Below are 16,172 nucleotides of genomic sequence, written 5' to 3'. Positions count from 1 at the left end.
TCGTTCTTCTACGCCTTATTCGCCCGGCTGATGCCGTCTGAGGACTGCAGTAGGTGGTAGCACACGGTCCATCTGAAAGACAGCAAATGCAACACCCGAGTCTGATATCATTGTACCATGTGCAGTGTATGGCTGTTCGTCTACGTGGACATTCTTATCATTGGCAGAAAATTGAGCTCTCCATCTTTCATTGTTGCCCAGGTGCGTGTTGCGTTGTACAACACTCTTCCGAACAAGGACATGCAGATGCATATCATAAGTCGACTAATACTAGTTCATCAAGACTCGACTATCAATTCTGAGGATGTCATCATCTCCGGGTCTAGTCAAGCAAAACATGCCGTCCGCGGCCTTCTTTTGCCGGGGTATCCAATGCCACATTCCACAGGGACCTGTCAACGTCATTTGACCCTCAAGGCATCCATGTCAAATTGAAGTGGATCCTTGTTACAATTATACGATTAATAATTAATACAGAAAGCGCAGATATTAATAAAAATGATCACCTCGGCATCTATATTGTAGTGACGTTGACACGTTCACGGGTTACAAACACAATGAGTAATAGGGTGGGGACCCACGCCAATTGGGGACATTTGCTTCTATTTACAGTACTGAAGCGCCTTCGCGTTGGACTACTGTATTCATCATTCTGCTCCGCCCGCATCTAGACGCTTCCTCTTTTTGGTTCTACTTATCAGCGCCTTCGATTTGGTGGCAAATGGATTGAAACTGTCGCAGTTGAATTATTGGTTGCATTTGCAATTGGCAATCGGATTCGCAATCTGTCCCTTGGAGTCAGGTCTATTATGTCTAACTTGGACGTTGTAGTTCAGTAATGAATATCATGTGGTTTTACATGACATGAGTCTGATTATTGGTGTCGATGACATGATTTTGGTCCATTGTGTATATCGTACACGTTTACCACGTTATTCGTTACTCCGTAGATATCTCTCTTCTGCATCTCCAGCTTGGATTCTTTTTTTCGTCTTATATGATTGGACTGCTTTGCTAGTCTGTCAATTTTGTTTGACAATTGATGGTCGTGAAGTGACGTTGTTCGGTTATGCCTCGTGCCTGGATATGATCGAACTTATATGTCTTTGACATTGGACACCCACGTTAATAAAATTGATATTTCCAACCGATCTATCATCATTCACCAGAAGCATGTTTTTGAAATAGCAAATTCTATACGATATTGTATATATCCAACCAACTGAACAAATAGTCAATTGAAGTCGCGACGGCGATGATTCATAGCAGGATGGTCTCTGATTGGCTCAAGGGGTTCAGCGTTCCACCCGATAAAAAAACGACCGAGTCAATATCAAACACCGCGGACGTGTCGCTATAGAGGATTTGTTCTCAATGATGCAAAATGAGCAAGCGCTCGTTCGAGGAGTCCAGAGTAGGGGCACATCGCTCACCCGATCCCGATAACAATGCTCCGCTGCCCATACAGGACCTGCTCTCCCCCGGCGAGGAAGACAACGGCCAGTCATCCGGACCCTCTAAGAAGCCCAGAAACTTCATTGCGACTGTTGTAAGTGACCAAATCTGCTGAATTGCTCAATTCTGCCCTGCCCCCGATTCCTCCGGACTTGGCTCACACCCCAGAAATAGGCCTGTGAAACGTGTCGACTCAAAAAGACAAGATGCGATGAATCCCGGCCAAGATGCGGACTTTGCAAGTCACTTGGCCTCGAATGCGTGTACAATGAACGTAAATCGTCAAAGTAAGTGATTTTCTGACAAGTTGTGGTTTAATTGCTCATACAATGCAGACGCGATCAATCTCTAACGATGATCATGAGCACTCTCCATCGCCTGGAGACAAAATTGGAAAATATACCAACATCCATTTTGAGTGATCTGCAGTCTCTTCGTGGTCAAATTCAAACACCCGCCAATGAGCTGCAGACACAGCTATCGCCTGTCCTGGGCAATGGTAGTACCCAGCCTACTCCAATGCTGCCCACCGCTGGGGACAACTTTACACCCGCAGCAGCAGGTGATGCAGACGACTTTGAATTTGAGGATAAGCAAACCAAGCCAGACTCGGCAGGCCGGATCTCCATCTCATTCAGTCAGCATGGTGTCATTCTGTGGCCTGGTGCCCGCCAGATCCTCCCGAAGCAGTTACTCGCCGCCTATGAATTGCTCGGGAAAAATTATGTCATTGAACTAGAATCGGAGCGTCCTCCACTGCCGATGTTTACCAGCCCCTTTCCTATACCATCGGGAGATCGTTGGCTAGAGGTCCTCCCGTTAGCAATGATCAGGGGTCTGGCGGATGCGTTCTTCAATGTCTTCAACCCCTTTACACCAATTATGGACAAAGGTTTCTTTTTCTCCTTCACTCTTGGCTCTGCGATTGAGAGTGGCTTTGGATATAATCTAGAGAGCTGCCTGGTTCTCAATGTGCTGGCATTGGGCTGCCTTGCTGTTATGGCCTACCAAGAAGGAAACTACCCTTTGCCGGGCACCCACGGCCATCGATTTGAGCCCCCGGAATGGATGAATGTGGTATATGAAGAACAGCCCGGATTGCGATTCTTTAACGAAGCTCGGCGGCGTATTGGCTTCTTGATGTGCGACAACGATATCCAAAGCTGTCAGTTCTATCTTCTCTCTTCGTAAGTATCTGTTACGTTTCAAGCTTGGTTCTTCAAAAAAATCGATACTAACTTTTCGCAGCGTATATTATAACCAAATCCCCCGTCCGATGGACTCTTGGGCTATGATCCACCGGGCAGCTACTTGCTGTTTGTCAATGTTGACCAAGTGAGTACTGCTGCGTTCGTATGAAACTTCTCAGACGATACTGACTTAAACACAGTCATGATGTGAGCTTTGATGAGTGGGAAGGCGACATGAAATCCCGTGTATATTGGAACTGTCTTATGAACGAGACCATCCTTGTTCAAGAGCTTCACTTACCTTCAAGCGGCCTGTCCCGCCTCGAAGAACAAGTCCCGATTCCCAAATTTATCGGCTTTGAAACAACCGGCTACGCTTCAAACAGATTCAGTTCATCAAGCGGAGTCGACGACTCATACTTCCAATATCATTTCCTGGCCCAAGTGGCCCACCGCATTATCCTAACACGGATCCGCCACTCCCTCTACTTTTACTGTGAGTAACTCGCCCCAGACAGCAAAATTGAAAGACTCGTTCTTCTAACCATGAACGTCCCATCCAGCGGACTCAGGAACATTCCCCCTCCCAGCCGTAAACACCGAACTGCACCACCAGCTAGAACAATGGCGCACAAACCTCCCTACAGCAATCCAATTCACCCACACTCCATATTCCTCCCACCCAACGCCGGGGTCCCACCCAACCCCTGGAACCCCCTCCATCCACCCATCCCCTTCAGCTTCAGCGGCGTCCCCAGCTCAACTCTCCTCTCCAAGACCCAGACCAGCAGACCAGAGCCGGCCCCTCTCCCCAGCAACAGCAGTGACAGATGCCATGCTCAAGGGCCGTTATTTGATCGCGCGCTTCCACATTGGCCGCCCGTATATATACAAGGCGCTTCGCATACCGCACCTCCTAACAGATGAAGACTTCGTGCAGGTTAGGAGTGGTCTTCAAAACGCCATGGGATGGCCGGTTACGCAGGGCATCTTCCGGAAGATGAAGAGCTGTATTCCGATTAGATTTGCTTTTTGTTCACAGTGAGTTGCCTTGATTTTCTCTGTATTACATGTCTTAGCTTTTATTATGATCCGAACTAATCAATTTGCTTTACAGGTTCTTTGGCCAGATTCTGCTCTTCTATTGCATAGCCCACTCGCCAAGTCAACGTGTCCGTGAGACACTGCCTGACGGCTGGGAACGCTGGAATGAAGAGATGCTAGGGTTTCTGGAGGACTGTGCACCGCATAGTCCGGCAGTCGCGCAGGATCTGGATTTGTTGCGGTCTTTATGGCCAGAAAATTAGTTATTCTTCGCGGTGTAGGTTGTGTTGTGATACTGATATTTCTGGTCATATTTCATGTGTTTCGGGAATTTGTTATTTGCGCATGGAGTTGGGTGGGTACCCAGTGTACTTGTTTTAAATACCTCGTCGGTATATAGTTATAAACTAATGTTTGAATCCGAATCACATTTAGAAGAGCCTTTTCTATATACGAGGGCTCAACCTCACGTAGCACCCGCTTGAGACAAAGAAGGGTATTACAAAAAAAAAAAAAAAAAAAAAAAAAACAACACAAAACAAACAAACAGAAAACAAACTCATCTTGGCAAATATCCTGTCTATTCACTATGCGAAAGGGAAAGATATAAGATACCGCTCAGACTGACGGCGAAAATCCAAAGACAAAACATATCAGAGGGCCCAATCGTCGGCAGTTTCTGAGTCGGCAATGAAAGGCTTGTCGATCTGTTTGATGGCGTGGTCACCGCAGAGAATACTGTGAAGTAGAAATACAGTCAGTATGGCAGAACATCGAAAATCCACAAGATAGAAAGTTACATACCAAGCTTCAGCGACCAGCCCGTCTAATTCCTTAACAATTTCCTCTCGCCGCAAGGTAGAGATATCGCCATTATTGAGCTGCGCCTGGAGATCCCGAATATACTTCTTCTTGCCACCAGCACCCTCCAAGACTTCTCTCCCCAGACAATCGCTGTGGAAAGCATGCTGACACGGAAAGACGAAGAATTGACGGCTGAGAACTGGAAGCGAGCAGATCCAGCACTTTTCACCCGGCTCAACGATGGCGTACCGCGTATCTAGACCGGAAATCTCGCCGCGGATTTGACGGGCTGTCAGGGCAGAGTTATCCATCTCTTGGCGAAGAGCATCGATGTGGCGTGAGTAGTCCTCCAAAGCGGTACAGATTTCGTCCTTGAAGTCATCGATGACGACGAAATCAGGGAAGAAAGGAATCAGATCCTCAATGCGGAGGAGCTCACAGCGACGCAGGAATTCGATTGCGTCTTTGATTCCTGTTCCAGGCTGGCGGATCTTTTTCTCCGCAACTAGGAGCCACAACTTCTTGCGAAGTTTATCGTTGCCCTCTGGGCGATCTGCGACAATCGCGGCAAGATCGATGTCATTGTGCTCGAGGGCCAGTTCTACGGCTTGTAGGTACTGACCCATAGTGCTGTAAATGTGAATACAGGACTGGACTCGCTGGTTTTGAATGCATAGTCGAAGTGCGAAATCTGCATCGTAGGGAGGGGGCGATGATGGTTGCGATTGGAGATAAGTAAGTAGTCCAGCCTCGGAAGTTGAAGGACTGGATGCATGGATGGAAATAAGCGTGTTATGAACCGCTGCGGCTGGATTGGGGTGGTTGACGATGATGAAATTGAGATACCGGACAGCTTGATTCTGATTGAGCGAAGACACACTGGCTGATTTGTTATAGTTCAACAAAGCAGGTATTAGTCGTTCGGGATCAAGGTTCGTCTGTCGCATCAAAATATCGACCAGATCTGTAGGCTTGTGTGTCATAAGAACACTACTGTATTTGTAGAACACATCGGCTTCACTTTGCCGCTGCAGAACTCTCAAGGCTTCCAACCATTTCTCACGCTGGATCCAGTATGATAGAACGTAGTTGTGATCATTTGTGGCAGTTGCAAAAAATAACAATTCTTCTTCACGCCCATGACTACTGATGATGTCGTAAACTGTTTTCTTGTCCAAGTCCGCTTTATGGCTGTTCACAAAATCTTGGAAGTCGCCTCGGATGCTGCCAAGCTGGTCCTTGATTTCTCCAGTGCTTGTGCCCTCTGCCAGCTCGGCTTTTGTCGCGATGTTGTCATCAAGAGAATTTAACTTGGACATAAATAACTCCACAAGCCAGCTCGCTACCATTATTCTTTGCATCAGTGAGGCCTTTTTGTATGTTGCCAACTGAGCAAGGAGGTAGTTGCGCAATGCATCATGTTCTTTATTGTCAATCATCGTGAGACAGACCTCTTCGAATCCTTTGCTGCTCTTGCCCCATGCTTTGGCTGCTTCGATAAAGTGGCCTTTGCTTGCCAGAGAGTCACCCCAAGCAGTCATCACAGCGTCTCGTTGGGAAGCACCTCGAGCATAACCAAGGGCATCATCGAATTTATTCTCTTTCAAAAAAATCTTCCAGATGTCCCTGTCCTCCTCACCTGCCACAACCTCAAAGATAGCCTGGCTCGTGAAGAGCCAATACGTGTTCTTTGTGAGATCAGTCAACAGCCCCAGCGCACTTTGGCCAGGCTCCAAAACTGGTTGATTGTGAACAACTTCCTGACTGAGACGGTTTACTGCAACCACTCGGCCCCCAACAAGGGCCAAAATGTGCCACTGCGAGAGAGTCATTGCAGAAATTGGATCCTGTATCAACTTTCGGCCGCCTCGAGGTGATTCTGAAGCCGGGAAAACCGAGCGCGGAAGCATGTTTGCTGCCTTGAATGGAGACTCCGAAACGAGCTGTCCATGGTATATTCCTTCAGAGCTGAGCCACGCAAACTCCTTTGCAGTAGAACCTTCCATCTGGGAACCATCTGAGATTGGAGGAGAAACCACCAACGAGGATGGTGCAGATCCAGATGGATTCTGCAGTTCATGGATGAGTGGCGTTTCGCGCTGGAAAAGTTCAGAATACACAGAAACGCCGCCCCCATGCTTCGAAACTGCTGCTCGGCCAATGAAGTGCAGCAGTTTTTCATATGTAGCTACAAGTACCCTTCTTTGATCAGGGTGAGAGAGCACCGGTTCTGCCGAGATTCCAACTACCGGAGAGGCATCGGGCACCTGGAAGACCGGAGTGTGATACTTCTCTAGTCGGTAGCTGGACGGATCAATGTAAGTCTCGTAGACGTTGCCATCGGTGGCGCCGATAAGGATCTCGCGGGTGGATGCGGTAGGTAGAGAGGGATTCCAAGCGACACTTTCAACTGATACGTTTTTTAACCGGGATAGGAGCTTCGGTTGCCGTGAGGGTGACTGAGCATGGAGATAGTAGTTCTCGCCGAGGGTCGTGGTAATAATTAGATGGGACGCCGACGGGTCGAGAAACATGCGCCGAATCACTCCGACTTCTGATGATTTCTTAGGGAGATCGATGTCTGTTATTCATGGGCGCAGTTAGATCAAGTTGTTGTGGCTAATATTTGCTGCGGGGGAGGTTTGGAAGCCTACCTTCAACATCTTCAGGGGAGTCGAGATCAATCCGGAGAATACGGTTCGTCGACAAGGCTAGTACAAGGACATTGTTTGCGACCTGCGCTGCAACGAAGTCCGCAGCGACGGAGAACGCCAACTGCACCTGCTCGACGTCGAACATGGGAAGGGAAGAGCTCGATGGCTCCATTAAGTTGCTCGGAGCAACATAACTGCTGGAGGGTTCCAGCGCCATGATGCGCTAGCTGTGGGGGCGCTATATCATGCCGATCCAACAAGAGCTTAGGCAAGTTAAAGTATTCGCGAGTTAATGCAAGACGGAGAATGGAGCTCTTGGAGGTCCGAGGAATGCGGAGGTCCTGGTGCCTTGACACCTAAGGCCAATAAATAATGTCGGAAGCCTGAGAAAGCAGGCCCACTTGTTTGTCGTGTTTGTTCATTATTCAGCAAGTAAATTACACCTATATATAAATTGCCAGAATTAGGGGTAATGGAAACCAGAGTTATTGACATCACCTGATTGGCCAGCACCAAGTTGTATTTCATAGTTATGAGCCCGAATAGCCATTTCTGAACCAGAAAAACACATCGATTACAGCAATCAGATCATCTGATAACCCTAAATCGACCACTTGCTGGTTCAGAACCCCTTTTGAACCACCGATTGTGCATCTTCTGCAACGCCAACACACCCATACCCCATCCTCGCTAGCAAGCGATACAGCAAGTGATCACTACACTTCAGCAAGCATGGATGCGTCAACACTCTCCGCCATGAAGGGCGATAAACTTCGTGAACCAGCTCAATGGAGCACTTGGTATGCAAAAACCAGGCGCTTCGCCCAACTGCGCGCGGTTTGGGAGCTATGCAATCCAGAAGTCAATGAGGATGCACTCCCTAAGCGCAGTACGGAGCCGGTAGAACCAGAATACCCAGAAGACGGAGATGATAAGGAGACCCGCAAGTGGCGAGACCGCTTCGATGTCTATAAGCTTGCTCTCTCGAAGTATGAGAAGCAGACCAAGGGATTGAATGATGTATACGAATATCTCTTTGCCACCCTTGACAGCAAGTATCATCGCTCCGTCATCACCAAAGAAACCCCGTATGATGTGCTTGTAGCGCTGAAAACACGGTTCGCAAGAAGCAACTCTTATAAGGAAGAGCTGCGCGACAAGTGGGAGCAACTTGCATCGCAGAAACCCGGGAAGGATGTCGACCAATGGATCGACAAGTGGGACACACTGCGGCAAGAAGTCATTAGCGTCGGCATCAGGGTTGATGATGAAGATGCAGTACGTTACTTCATCAAGGCTGTGAAGGAAGTCCTGCCAATGTGGTGGCAAGCGGAATACACTGCTGTCATCCTTAATGAAGAGAAGCGTGATATCAATCAGCTTATCGAGTCCTTTCGCAGTATCTACCGCGAAACAGGTGCTAAACCATCACTGTCAGCACCAAAGGCCTCCTTCTCAACCTGGCAAGGGCATGAGGAAGCTTCACAGCAAGTGGCAACAATCTCTGCTGCAAAGTCTAAGAAGCCAAAGCAGACTGCAGAGACCCCGTTTCACGAACGGTCCTGCCCATGTGGAAACACACACCCACGTCATAGAGTAGCAACTTGCTACTACATACGCCCTGATCTGATACCTTCGGACTTCACTATCAGGGAAGCCACGAAGAAAAGAATTGAGAAGCTTCTTACCGCAGAGCCAGAATGGCGCAAGTGGATTAACGAGGAAGTAAGGAAGGACAAAGAACGTTCAACGCCTAAGGAAACGGCGGATTTCACAACGGTACAGCCTGACGTTAGCGCTCATCCACCAATAGTAACACTTGCAACCATACAAGTGCCCTCAGCAGAGAGCAACCGGGTGCAGCAAGTCCATGCTGGCAAACCAGCAGAAAGAACTCCTATCTACCATGTCAAGCCAGTCGATAAGAGAATTGAGCAAATGCCTGATCTTAAAGACCGATGGATCCTTGACTGTGGATCAAGTGTGCATGTGTGCAACAACAAGGGCTGGTTCGAAACTATAACCCCATACCAAACAGAGTTAGCAACTGGCAACTCAATCACCAAGGGTGAGGGGATTGGAACAGCAAGACTTGCTGCAAGAGATCCACAAACCGGCAAGCAACGAATCATACGTCTTACCAACGCCTTGTATGTCCCAGGGTGCCATACCAACCTAGTTTCATATGCAAAAATGAGGCGACTTGGTGTGAAATGGTGTCAAGATACAGATACCATCGTCGACCCAAACAACCTGCAAATCGCGAAATTGCAGCTAGTGGACCTAGATCTGTGGGTATTCGACTTGCCAAGCCACAACAGTGTCAATGCAATAACCAGAAAGTCAGAGAGACCACAGAAAGCGAAAGGATCTATGGAACTATGGCATCGCCGTCTAGCGCATATCAACACAGATGCGATTAAGCAAGCTAAGCAAATGGTAGATGGCATCGAGATCACAGAGGATAACAAGGATGAAGAAGTCAACTCACCTTGCCGAGTCTGCAACCTAGCAAGAGCACCTCGACAAATCTCTCGCCGACCAATTGGACGCACGTTTGGAAGATTTGGAAGAATTCATTTCGACCTAATACAGATCCAGCCAGCAGAAAACAGACATAGATGGATGTCACACTTCTATATCGAGGGAGTGCGATTTCACTGGATCATGACACATGAACTAAAGCCAGAGTGTCAGCTTGCTATCGACAAGTTCGTAGCACTTGCTAAGAATTGGTGGAACTTGCCAATTAAGGTGTTCATGTATGACAACGAGACTTCGGCAGGAAGCACCGCCGAACGATCCATCTCCAAAGAGGGCATCATTATCCATCACTCTCCCCCGGGACATCCAGAGATGAATGGATACAGCGAGCGTGCAGGTGGAACAATCATCACACGTATGCGTATGCTCATCGTCGAGGGCCAGTTGCCCAAAGGTCTCTGGCCAGAGGCAGCAAGTGCTGCAGTATGGTTGCTGAACCGTACACCCACCTTCGTGAACGATGAGAAACGCTGGATTGTGCCGTGGGAAGAGGTTCGACGCGAATTCGCGGGCAACGAGATGCCGAGAATCAACCTAGCAAACGTTAAATTGTATGGCAGTTTGACTTACTGTCGGATACAGAAGCAAGTGCAATCTGATAAGATGGCACCGAGAGCCGAGATTGGCTTTCTAGTAGGCTTCGTGGCATCAAATATCTGGAAAATCTGGTTCCCACATACTGGAAGAGTGCAGGTTGTTAGAGATGCGGTGTTTGACGAGAGCCGCAAGTACACACCTAGGTTCGAGCGATATCAACAATTGCCAATGCCAATTATCCAGGAACCATATGTGCTTGATGCAGATGAAACCCTCAAGCTTTACCAGCGGATATCGACAGCAAGAAGTCAGGAGGAGCATCAGGAGCCAGAGGAAACGCATCGGGAGCAGCATACAACAACTGAAAACCATCAGCAAGCTGCTCAAACCGCAGATTCTCACCAAGACCAACACCAGCAAGTCGAGCTACCACGTAGCAAACCGCAGGAGGATGAAACCAATACTCCTCAGCAGGTAGAAACCCCACCACAACAAATGGAACGCCATAAAGATATGGCAAGAACCCCATCGCCGACGCCAGAAAGGCGGATTGCATCAGCAAGTCCCACAGAAATCCTAGGTGCTTTCCCAGAAGATGTGCCACTCCCACCAACACCACCAAACGAGGTTTTTGGGTCAGATCAGGGGGTGGAGACGCAGCAGGAAACGCAGCAAGTAGGGGATCAGACCCCTGAAACCGTGGAAACGTCGCAGGATGATGGAGCAAGTGACGATGAAGTCGCACAACAGCTGCAAAGCGAGCTACTGCAGCCCACACAAGAGATCTTTGGTGACGTTGATACTACCAATATCATGAGCGGCAAAAGAACCAGGCGAGCAAGGCAAGACAATGACTATGCTGCTTACTCTACGATACAGCAAGAGCCACCAGCAATGCTACATGCCTTCGCAGCAGGGCTGTATGCCGAGAAGCCAGAACATCGACGACACCGCGATGACCTCCCTCCTATACCAAGAAACTACAAAGAGGCCATAAACCACCAGTTCTCTGAAGGTTTTATCGCAGCGATGAAACGAGAGCTAGACAACTTGCGCTCAAAGGCAACGTATGAGGTGATAGACCGGCCAAAAGACATCAGCAAGCAAGTGCTTCCTCTCTTATGGATTTATGCATACAAATTTGACCAGGATGGCCACTTAATCAAGTTAAAAGCACGCATCTGCGTCCGCGGCGACTTAGAAACCATCACCCAAGAAGAGAAGCGAGCAGCGACACTTGCTGCAAGGACAGCACGCATGATCTTCTCCCTCATCGCCGCATACGATCTCGACGTTAGGCAGCGCGACGCTGTTACCGCATTCCTGAACTCGCGTTTGGATAAGGAGACATACACACAGATGCCAGAAGGTTTTGGGATACCGGGCAAGTCATGGAAACTACAGCGAGCTCTATACGGTCTACGAATTTCGCCACGCTTATGGCAACAAGAAGCAGCAAGTGTACTGCGAAAGTTAGGTCTCCAGCAAGTGCCGGAGGACCCATGTGTGTTCGTTGGCACCGGAATCGTTGTATTCTTCTATGTCGACGACATACTTATTGCTTGCCATCGCACAGCGAGAGCAAGAGCAAAACAATTAGAAAAATCACTTGAAGAGCACTGGGAACTGACTGATCACGGAGAAGCAGAGTGGTTTCTTAATATCCGGATCATCAGGGACCGTGCACAGAAGAAGTTGTGGCTTTGTCAAGATAGTTACATCGCAAGCATTGCAGCGAGATATAACTTGACAGAGCGAGCGCCTGTTCTTACACCCTTACCGGTGGAAGAACTACGCAAGTACGAGGGCGTTGCTACACCAAGAGAAACACATCTGTATCAGCAGAAAGTGGGCTCAGCAGGTTATGCAACGACCATTACTAGGGTTGACGCAGCAAAGGCTACTGCTAAGCTCGCGCAATTCCTAATGAACCCAGGACCACAGCACCAGCAAGCTGTCGACAGGGTGATCTGCTACCTTTACTCCACCCGGTTTCTTGCCATTGAATATGCCGCAGGAATCGAAGATATGGAGTCGATCCAGATAGCAAGTGACGCGTCGTATGGGGATCATGAGGATCGGAAGAGTTCTGCTGGATATATCTGCCAAGTGTTCGGCGGGCCAGTAGACTGGAAAGCCAGCAAGCAGCCAACGGTAACGACATCTACTACCGAGGCCGAGCTGCTGGGACTTTCTGAGGCTGGCAAGCATCTCCAATGGTGGAGAAGACTGCTGCAGAATGTTGGCCTTAAGTTATCCCACCCCATCACCATCGACTGCGACAATGAGCGCACGGTTGCACTCATTAACAAGGAGGATGCGGCGTTCGATACGAAGCTTCGACATGTCGATATTCACTATCACTGGGTTAGGCAGGAAGCGCAAGCAGGAAGGATCACCGTCAGATGGGTGCCAACGGCACAGATGGTCGCTGACGGGCTCACCAAGTGCCTGACTCGCCAGAAGCATGAAAATTTCATTCGCTTGCTTAGAATGGCTGATGTAGGTCACCTGATCACCTAGGCCCAGAAGGGAAACAGAGGCTGTTTCTGTGTCTATTACAGAAATGGGCGTTTCAAGGGTCATCTTGCCCAATCTGCGCAAGATGAGGGGGTGTGTCGGAAGCCTGAGAAAGCAGGCCCACTTGTTTGTCGTGTTTGTTCATTATTCAGCAAGTAAATTACACCTATATATAAATTGCCAGAATTAGGGGTAATGGAAACCAGAGTTATTGACATCACCTGATTGGCCAGCACCAAGTTGTATTTCATAAATAAGGATGCCAAGCTCGAACTGCAAAGACCTAGAATGAAGTATATAACGAATAGACAATAGTTTATAGTTTATAATTTATAGTACATATGCTGATCTCGACCCAAATTATGAACACCGAACTCACTCCGCTTCATGCATCGTGGGGTATCATCAATTGCGAATATGCAACAGCTGGACTGGGTATCTCAAAAAAGGAAATCCTGGCATCGCCGGCCTGGCTCACATCACTGCACATTCCCGATCCAATTTCCTGCTCTTCTCCTTGGATTTCTCCTTGGATTTGCCTTTGTACTTCTCGCGATCTTTTGTTCGGCCCCTTCCACGCTTCTCCTTGTTGTCGAAAGCAGCCGGGCCAATCCTCATCTCATCCACGGTATCGTCAATCTCAAAAGCGGACTCATCCCCGTCACCTTCCTCAAGGAGGCCATCAGTAGAAATTTTATCCCGACTAAGCCGCTCAGCAAAGCGTGAGAAAGTAGCGCTGATTCGATTTTCACCTGTCTGACTGCCAGCACGGCTGCCAGCACGACTTCCGGGATTACTTCTGGCTGATCGAGATCCGCGACGAGAGTAAGCTGTCCCCTTTATGCCTTCTTCTTCCATCGGTGCCAGCCTAGGCGATGAAGATGGGATAGAACGCGGCTGAAGACCGCCAGGGTTGCTGGTTTCTGAGAACGCCACACTGGAGCGCCTGGCAGGATTGGTCAATGTCTGCGAACTAGTATTGGATGGCCCTGTGACTTCCACACTCGGTCGATCAGAGGCAAAGTCCTCTACACCGAAGTCTGTTTGATCACCCAGTGTACTGCCATCCGACGCCCGAGAAGAAGGCGCGTTTGGGAAATTGACAGCTGATGGATCTTCCGTAATCGGAAGAATTTGATAGAACAAAAGATAAGGCGATTCTGTTTTCAAGGCTTCGTCAATGTCAACCAGAGTTACTCGCTCTGCTGCAAGATCATCGAAACGCATCCAGTGTTTTGAAGTCCCCGAAGAGTCCAGACCTGTGGTATCTGGAGAACCAGCATTGGCACTGGTACCCCGAACAATGGAAATATAATGGCCTGAGTCGACCGAATTGCCTCTATGGCAGACCAAGGCCTGCAAAGAAAGCTTGAAATTCCCATAGATAGGGGCGTTTGCATCTAAATTATCGTCTTGGATGAAGTGGGGCAGGCCAATCTCAGTTGGGATGTCAATATGTGTGTTGAGTCTGACAGCACGCCCATCTGACAGAAAGGAATAGCGTTTCAGACACATTCCAAGAATCGGCCGTTTCGAGGAAAAGTGTGCTGCCACTTGTGCGTCATTTGTTGGCGTATTATCAGTATACCATGCTAGAACAAAAAACAGGTCAGTTTAAGTGAAATCTAAAGAATATAACGAGGGAGGGGAGATCATACGGATCAAGCTGAAGAACTGCCACGCAGGCATCATTACTTCTTTCTTGTAAGAACCCCGCCGAGGCCGTGTATCTGTCTCGGTTTCTTTCTCTGGATTTGAATCCTCTGTGTTTGTATCATCACTTGAATTCGAATCCGGAAAGAATCGCTCTTGGACGATGCTCGTACGTCTATGTCCAGCAGCTCGGGACGCCCCGAGAGCTTCAGTGAACTCACTGAATGACGACCAAGGGCTTGGCTTTTCGACTCGTGGTGTGCTGGTTTCAGTGGGAGATAAGGTGGGAGTGGTTTCTATCTCTACTGTCTCAACATGGGCAGTAGAGCCTTTGGAGATGGAGAGCGAATCCATTGATCTTATGGAGCCGGCTGTATTGCGTCGTTCCAAGTGTCTTTTGACTTCAATCATATTGTTGAAGTAAGCTTCTAGACAATCTTCCAAAGTGAGAGATTGCCCATCGGTTGGCTCAGGCGGGATGGCGACCTCGAGAAGTCTTTCGTTGACGAACTTGTGGTCATCACTTTCATCTTCTTTTCCAGTGTGATAAATGTCCATCTTCAAAGTCAGAAGTGGTAGTTCAAGCTTTTCGGTTATGAAAGTGAATGCCTCTGAAGCATCTTGTTGGCGAAGTTTGGCTGCATCTTCCCAACCACATTCTGCTAAAGCATCTTGTAGATGTTTTGTCTGAACCCCGTCAATACTGACATGAGATTACCGCTGTGATATGACTTACCATATCTGTTGTGATGAGCTTTCCGGATCGAAGCAAATTTACCCATAGTCTGAGGAGTATTGCAAGCTTTCGACGAGGCTCATCAGTAAAGGATTTATAAAGAATCGCCTCGAAGCAATCAAGACGGGCGAACATGGCGAACAACAATGCATCCAGATAACATGTGACGCCCTGGCGATTCTCCGCGCCCAGGAGCTTGGTGTTGGGCGTGTAAGTTCTGATGATGCCTTCGATAGAGTCTTCTAGTAGAAGCAGCAGGCTGAATGCTTTCTCTGTATCCCCTTGTGTGGCCTGCAATGCATAGCTGATATGCTCCTCCTCCAACGCGGTGATTCCGAGCTGTTTGATTCGTTGGGTGAGGCCTTTGATCTATATTTGGAGTACAGATTAGACAGGTGCAGGCCGACCGTTGACGCGCCCAAACTATACCTTCTTCTCATGGTCCTGATTATCTTCTGATGTAATATCCGACCTGAAAAATCCTTGACGCAGCAGCCGTGAGAGTATATGTGATGCCTAAGGAGCCCAAATATTAGTCGATACGTTTCAACATCATCAAGGCGTTCGTCAGCGTGTACCTCTTCTTTGCTTTGCTTGTTCAACTTGTGATTCCGATCGCGACGGGTCAAAAATCGATGGATTCCACTCATTATGGCGAATTGAGGGGGAAATGTCAAAGAGCAGGCTTCCTAGATTAAATGTAAAGACCCCGAGATTGGAGGCGACATGCGGGGGGATCAGAAGACCTGTAGACTAGCTCGGAGCTTAGTCAAGGCTGCAAGATTCCTGGGCGCATTTGAAATACATCATAAGCAAAGCTCTTCTGATATAGACACGGGTTTGAAAGAACTCAGCAAATTGACAGATGATTCAAAGATCGATGAACCTCACCAGGTGATCTGCGGGGCAAGCGGGAGCCGACACCTAAGGCAGAAGCTATATTTATTTCTGCCTCAGGCTTTTAATGCCTTGCCCTAACTCCATACACGACAGGCTTATATAGAGCTTGGATCAATTATAGTAAAATTGGGTACA

General features: G+C 48.4%; 3 protein-coding genes across 3 annotated transcripts; 1 reads left to right on the top strand and 2 right to left on the bottom strand.

Moving 5' to 3' along the window:
- Nucleotides 1-1,384: 1,384 nt before the first annotated feature.
- N7529_010977 (uncharacterized protein) lies at nucleotides 1,385-3,952 on the top strand (the record flags this gene model as incomplete). Its single annotated transcript, XM_057246503.1, has 7 exons — nucleotides 1,385-1,549; nucleotides 1,630-1,742; nucleotides 1,791-2,642; nucleotides 2,704-2,790; nucleotides 2,846-3,141; nucleotides 3,209-3,686; nucleotides 3,763-3,952. 7 exons carry the CDS (start codon nucleotides 1,385-1,387, stop codon nucleotides 3,950-3,952), a joined length of 2,181 nt encoding a protein of 726 aa, XP_057091852.1.
- A 390-nt stretch (nucleotides 3,953-4,342) lies between these two features.
- N7529_010976 (vacuolar protein sorting protein DigA) lies at nucleotides 4,343-7,364 on the bottom strand (the record flags this gene model as incomplete). The annotated part of the gene is made up of 3 exons (XM_057246502.1): nucleotides 4,343-4,427; nucleotides 4,494-7,074; nucleotides 7,148-7,364. 3 exons carry the CDS (start codon nucleotides 7,362-7,364, stop codon nucleotides 4,343-4,345), a joined length of 2,883 nt encoding a protein of 960 aa, XP_057091851.1.
- Nucleotides 7,365-13,222: 5,858 nt separating this feature from the next.
- N7529_010975 (ubiquitin C-terminal hydrolase family protein) lies at nucleotides 13,223-15,787 on the bottom strand (the record flags this gene model as incomplete). Its single annotated transcript, XM_057246501.1, has 5 exons — nucleotides 13,223-14,340; nucleotides 14,407-15,088; nucleotides 15,138-15,506; nucleotides 15,567-15,653; nucleotides 15,716-15,787. 5 exons carry the CDS (start codon nucleotides 15,785-15,787, stop codon nucleotides 13,223-13,225), a joined length of 2,328 nt encoding a protein of 775 aa, XP_057091850.1.
- Nucleotides 15,788-16,172: the final 385 nt, after the last annotated feature.

This window comes from Penicillium soppii (genome assembly GCF_028829465.1).
Source record: "Penicillium soppii strain IBT 18220 chromosome Unknown utg000010l, whole genome shotgun sequence".
In the NCBI taxonomy this organism is placed as follows: domain Eukaryota; kingdom Fungi; phylum Ascomycota; class Eurotiomycetes; order Eurotiales; family Aspergillaceae; genus Penicillium; species Penicillium soppii.
Note: the sequence above shows the minus strand (reverse complement) of the source record. Positions and strands in the feature narration are given on the sequence as shown.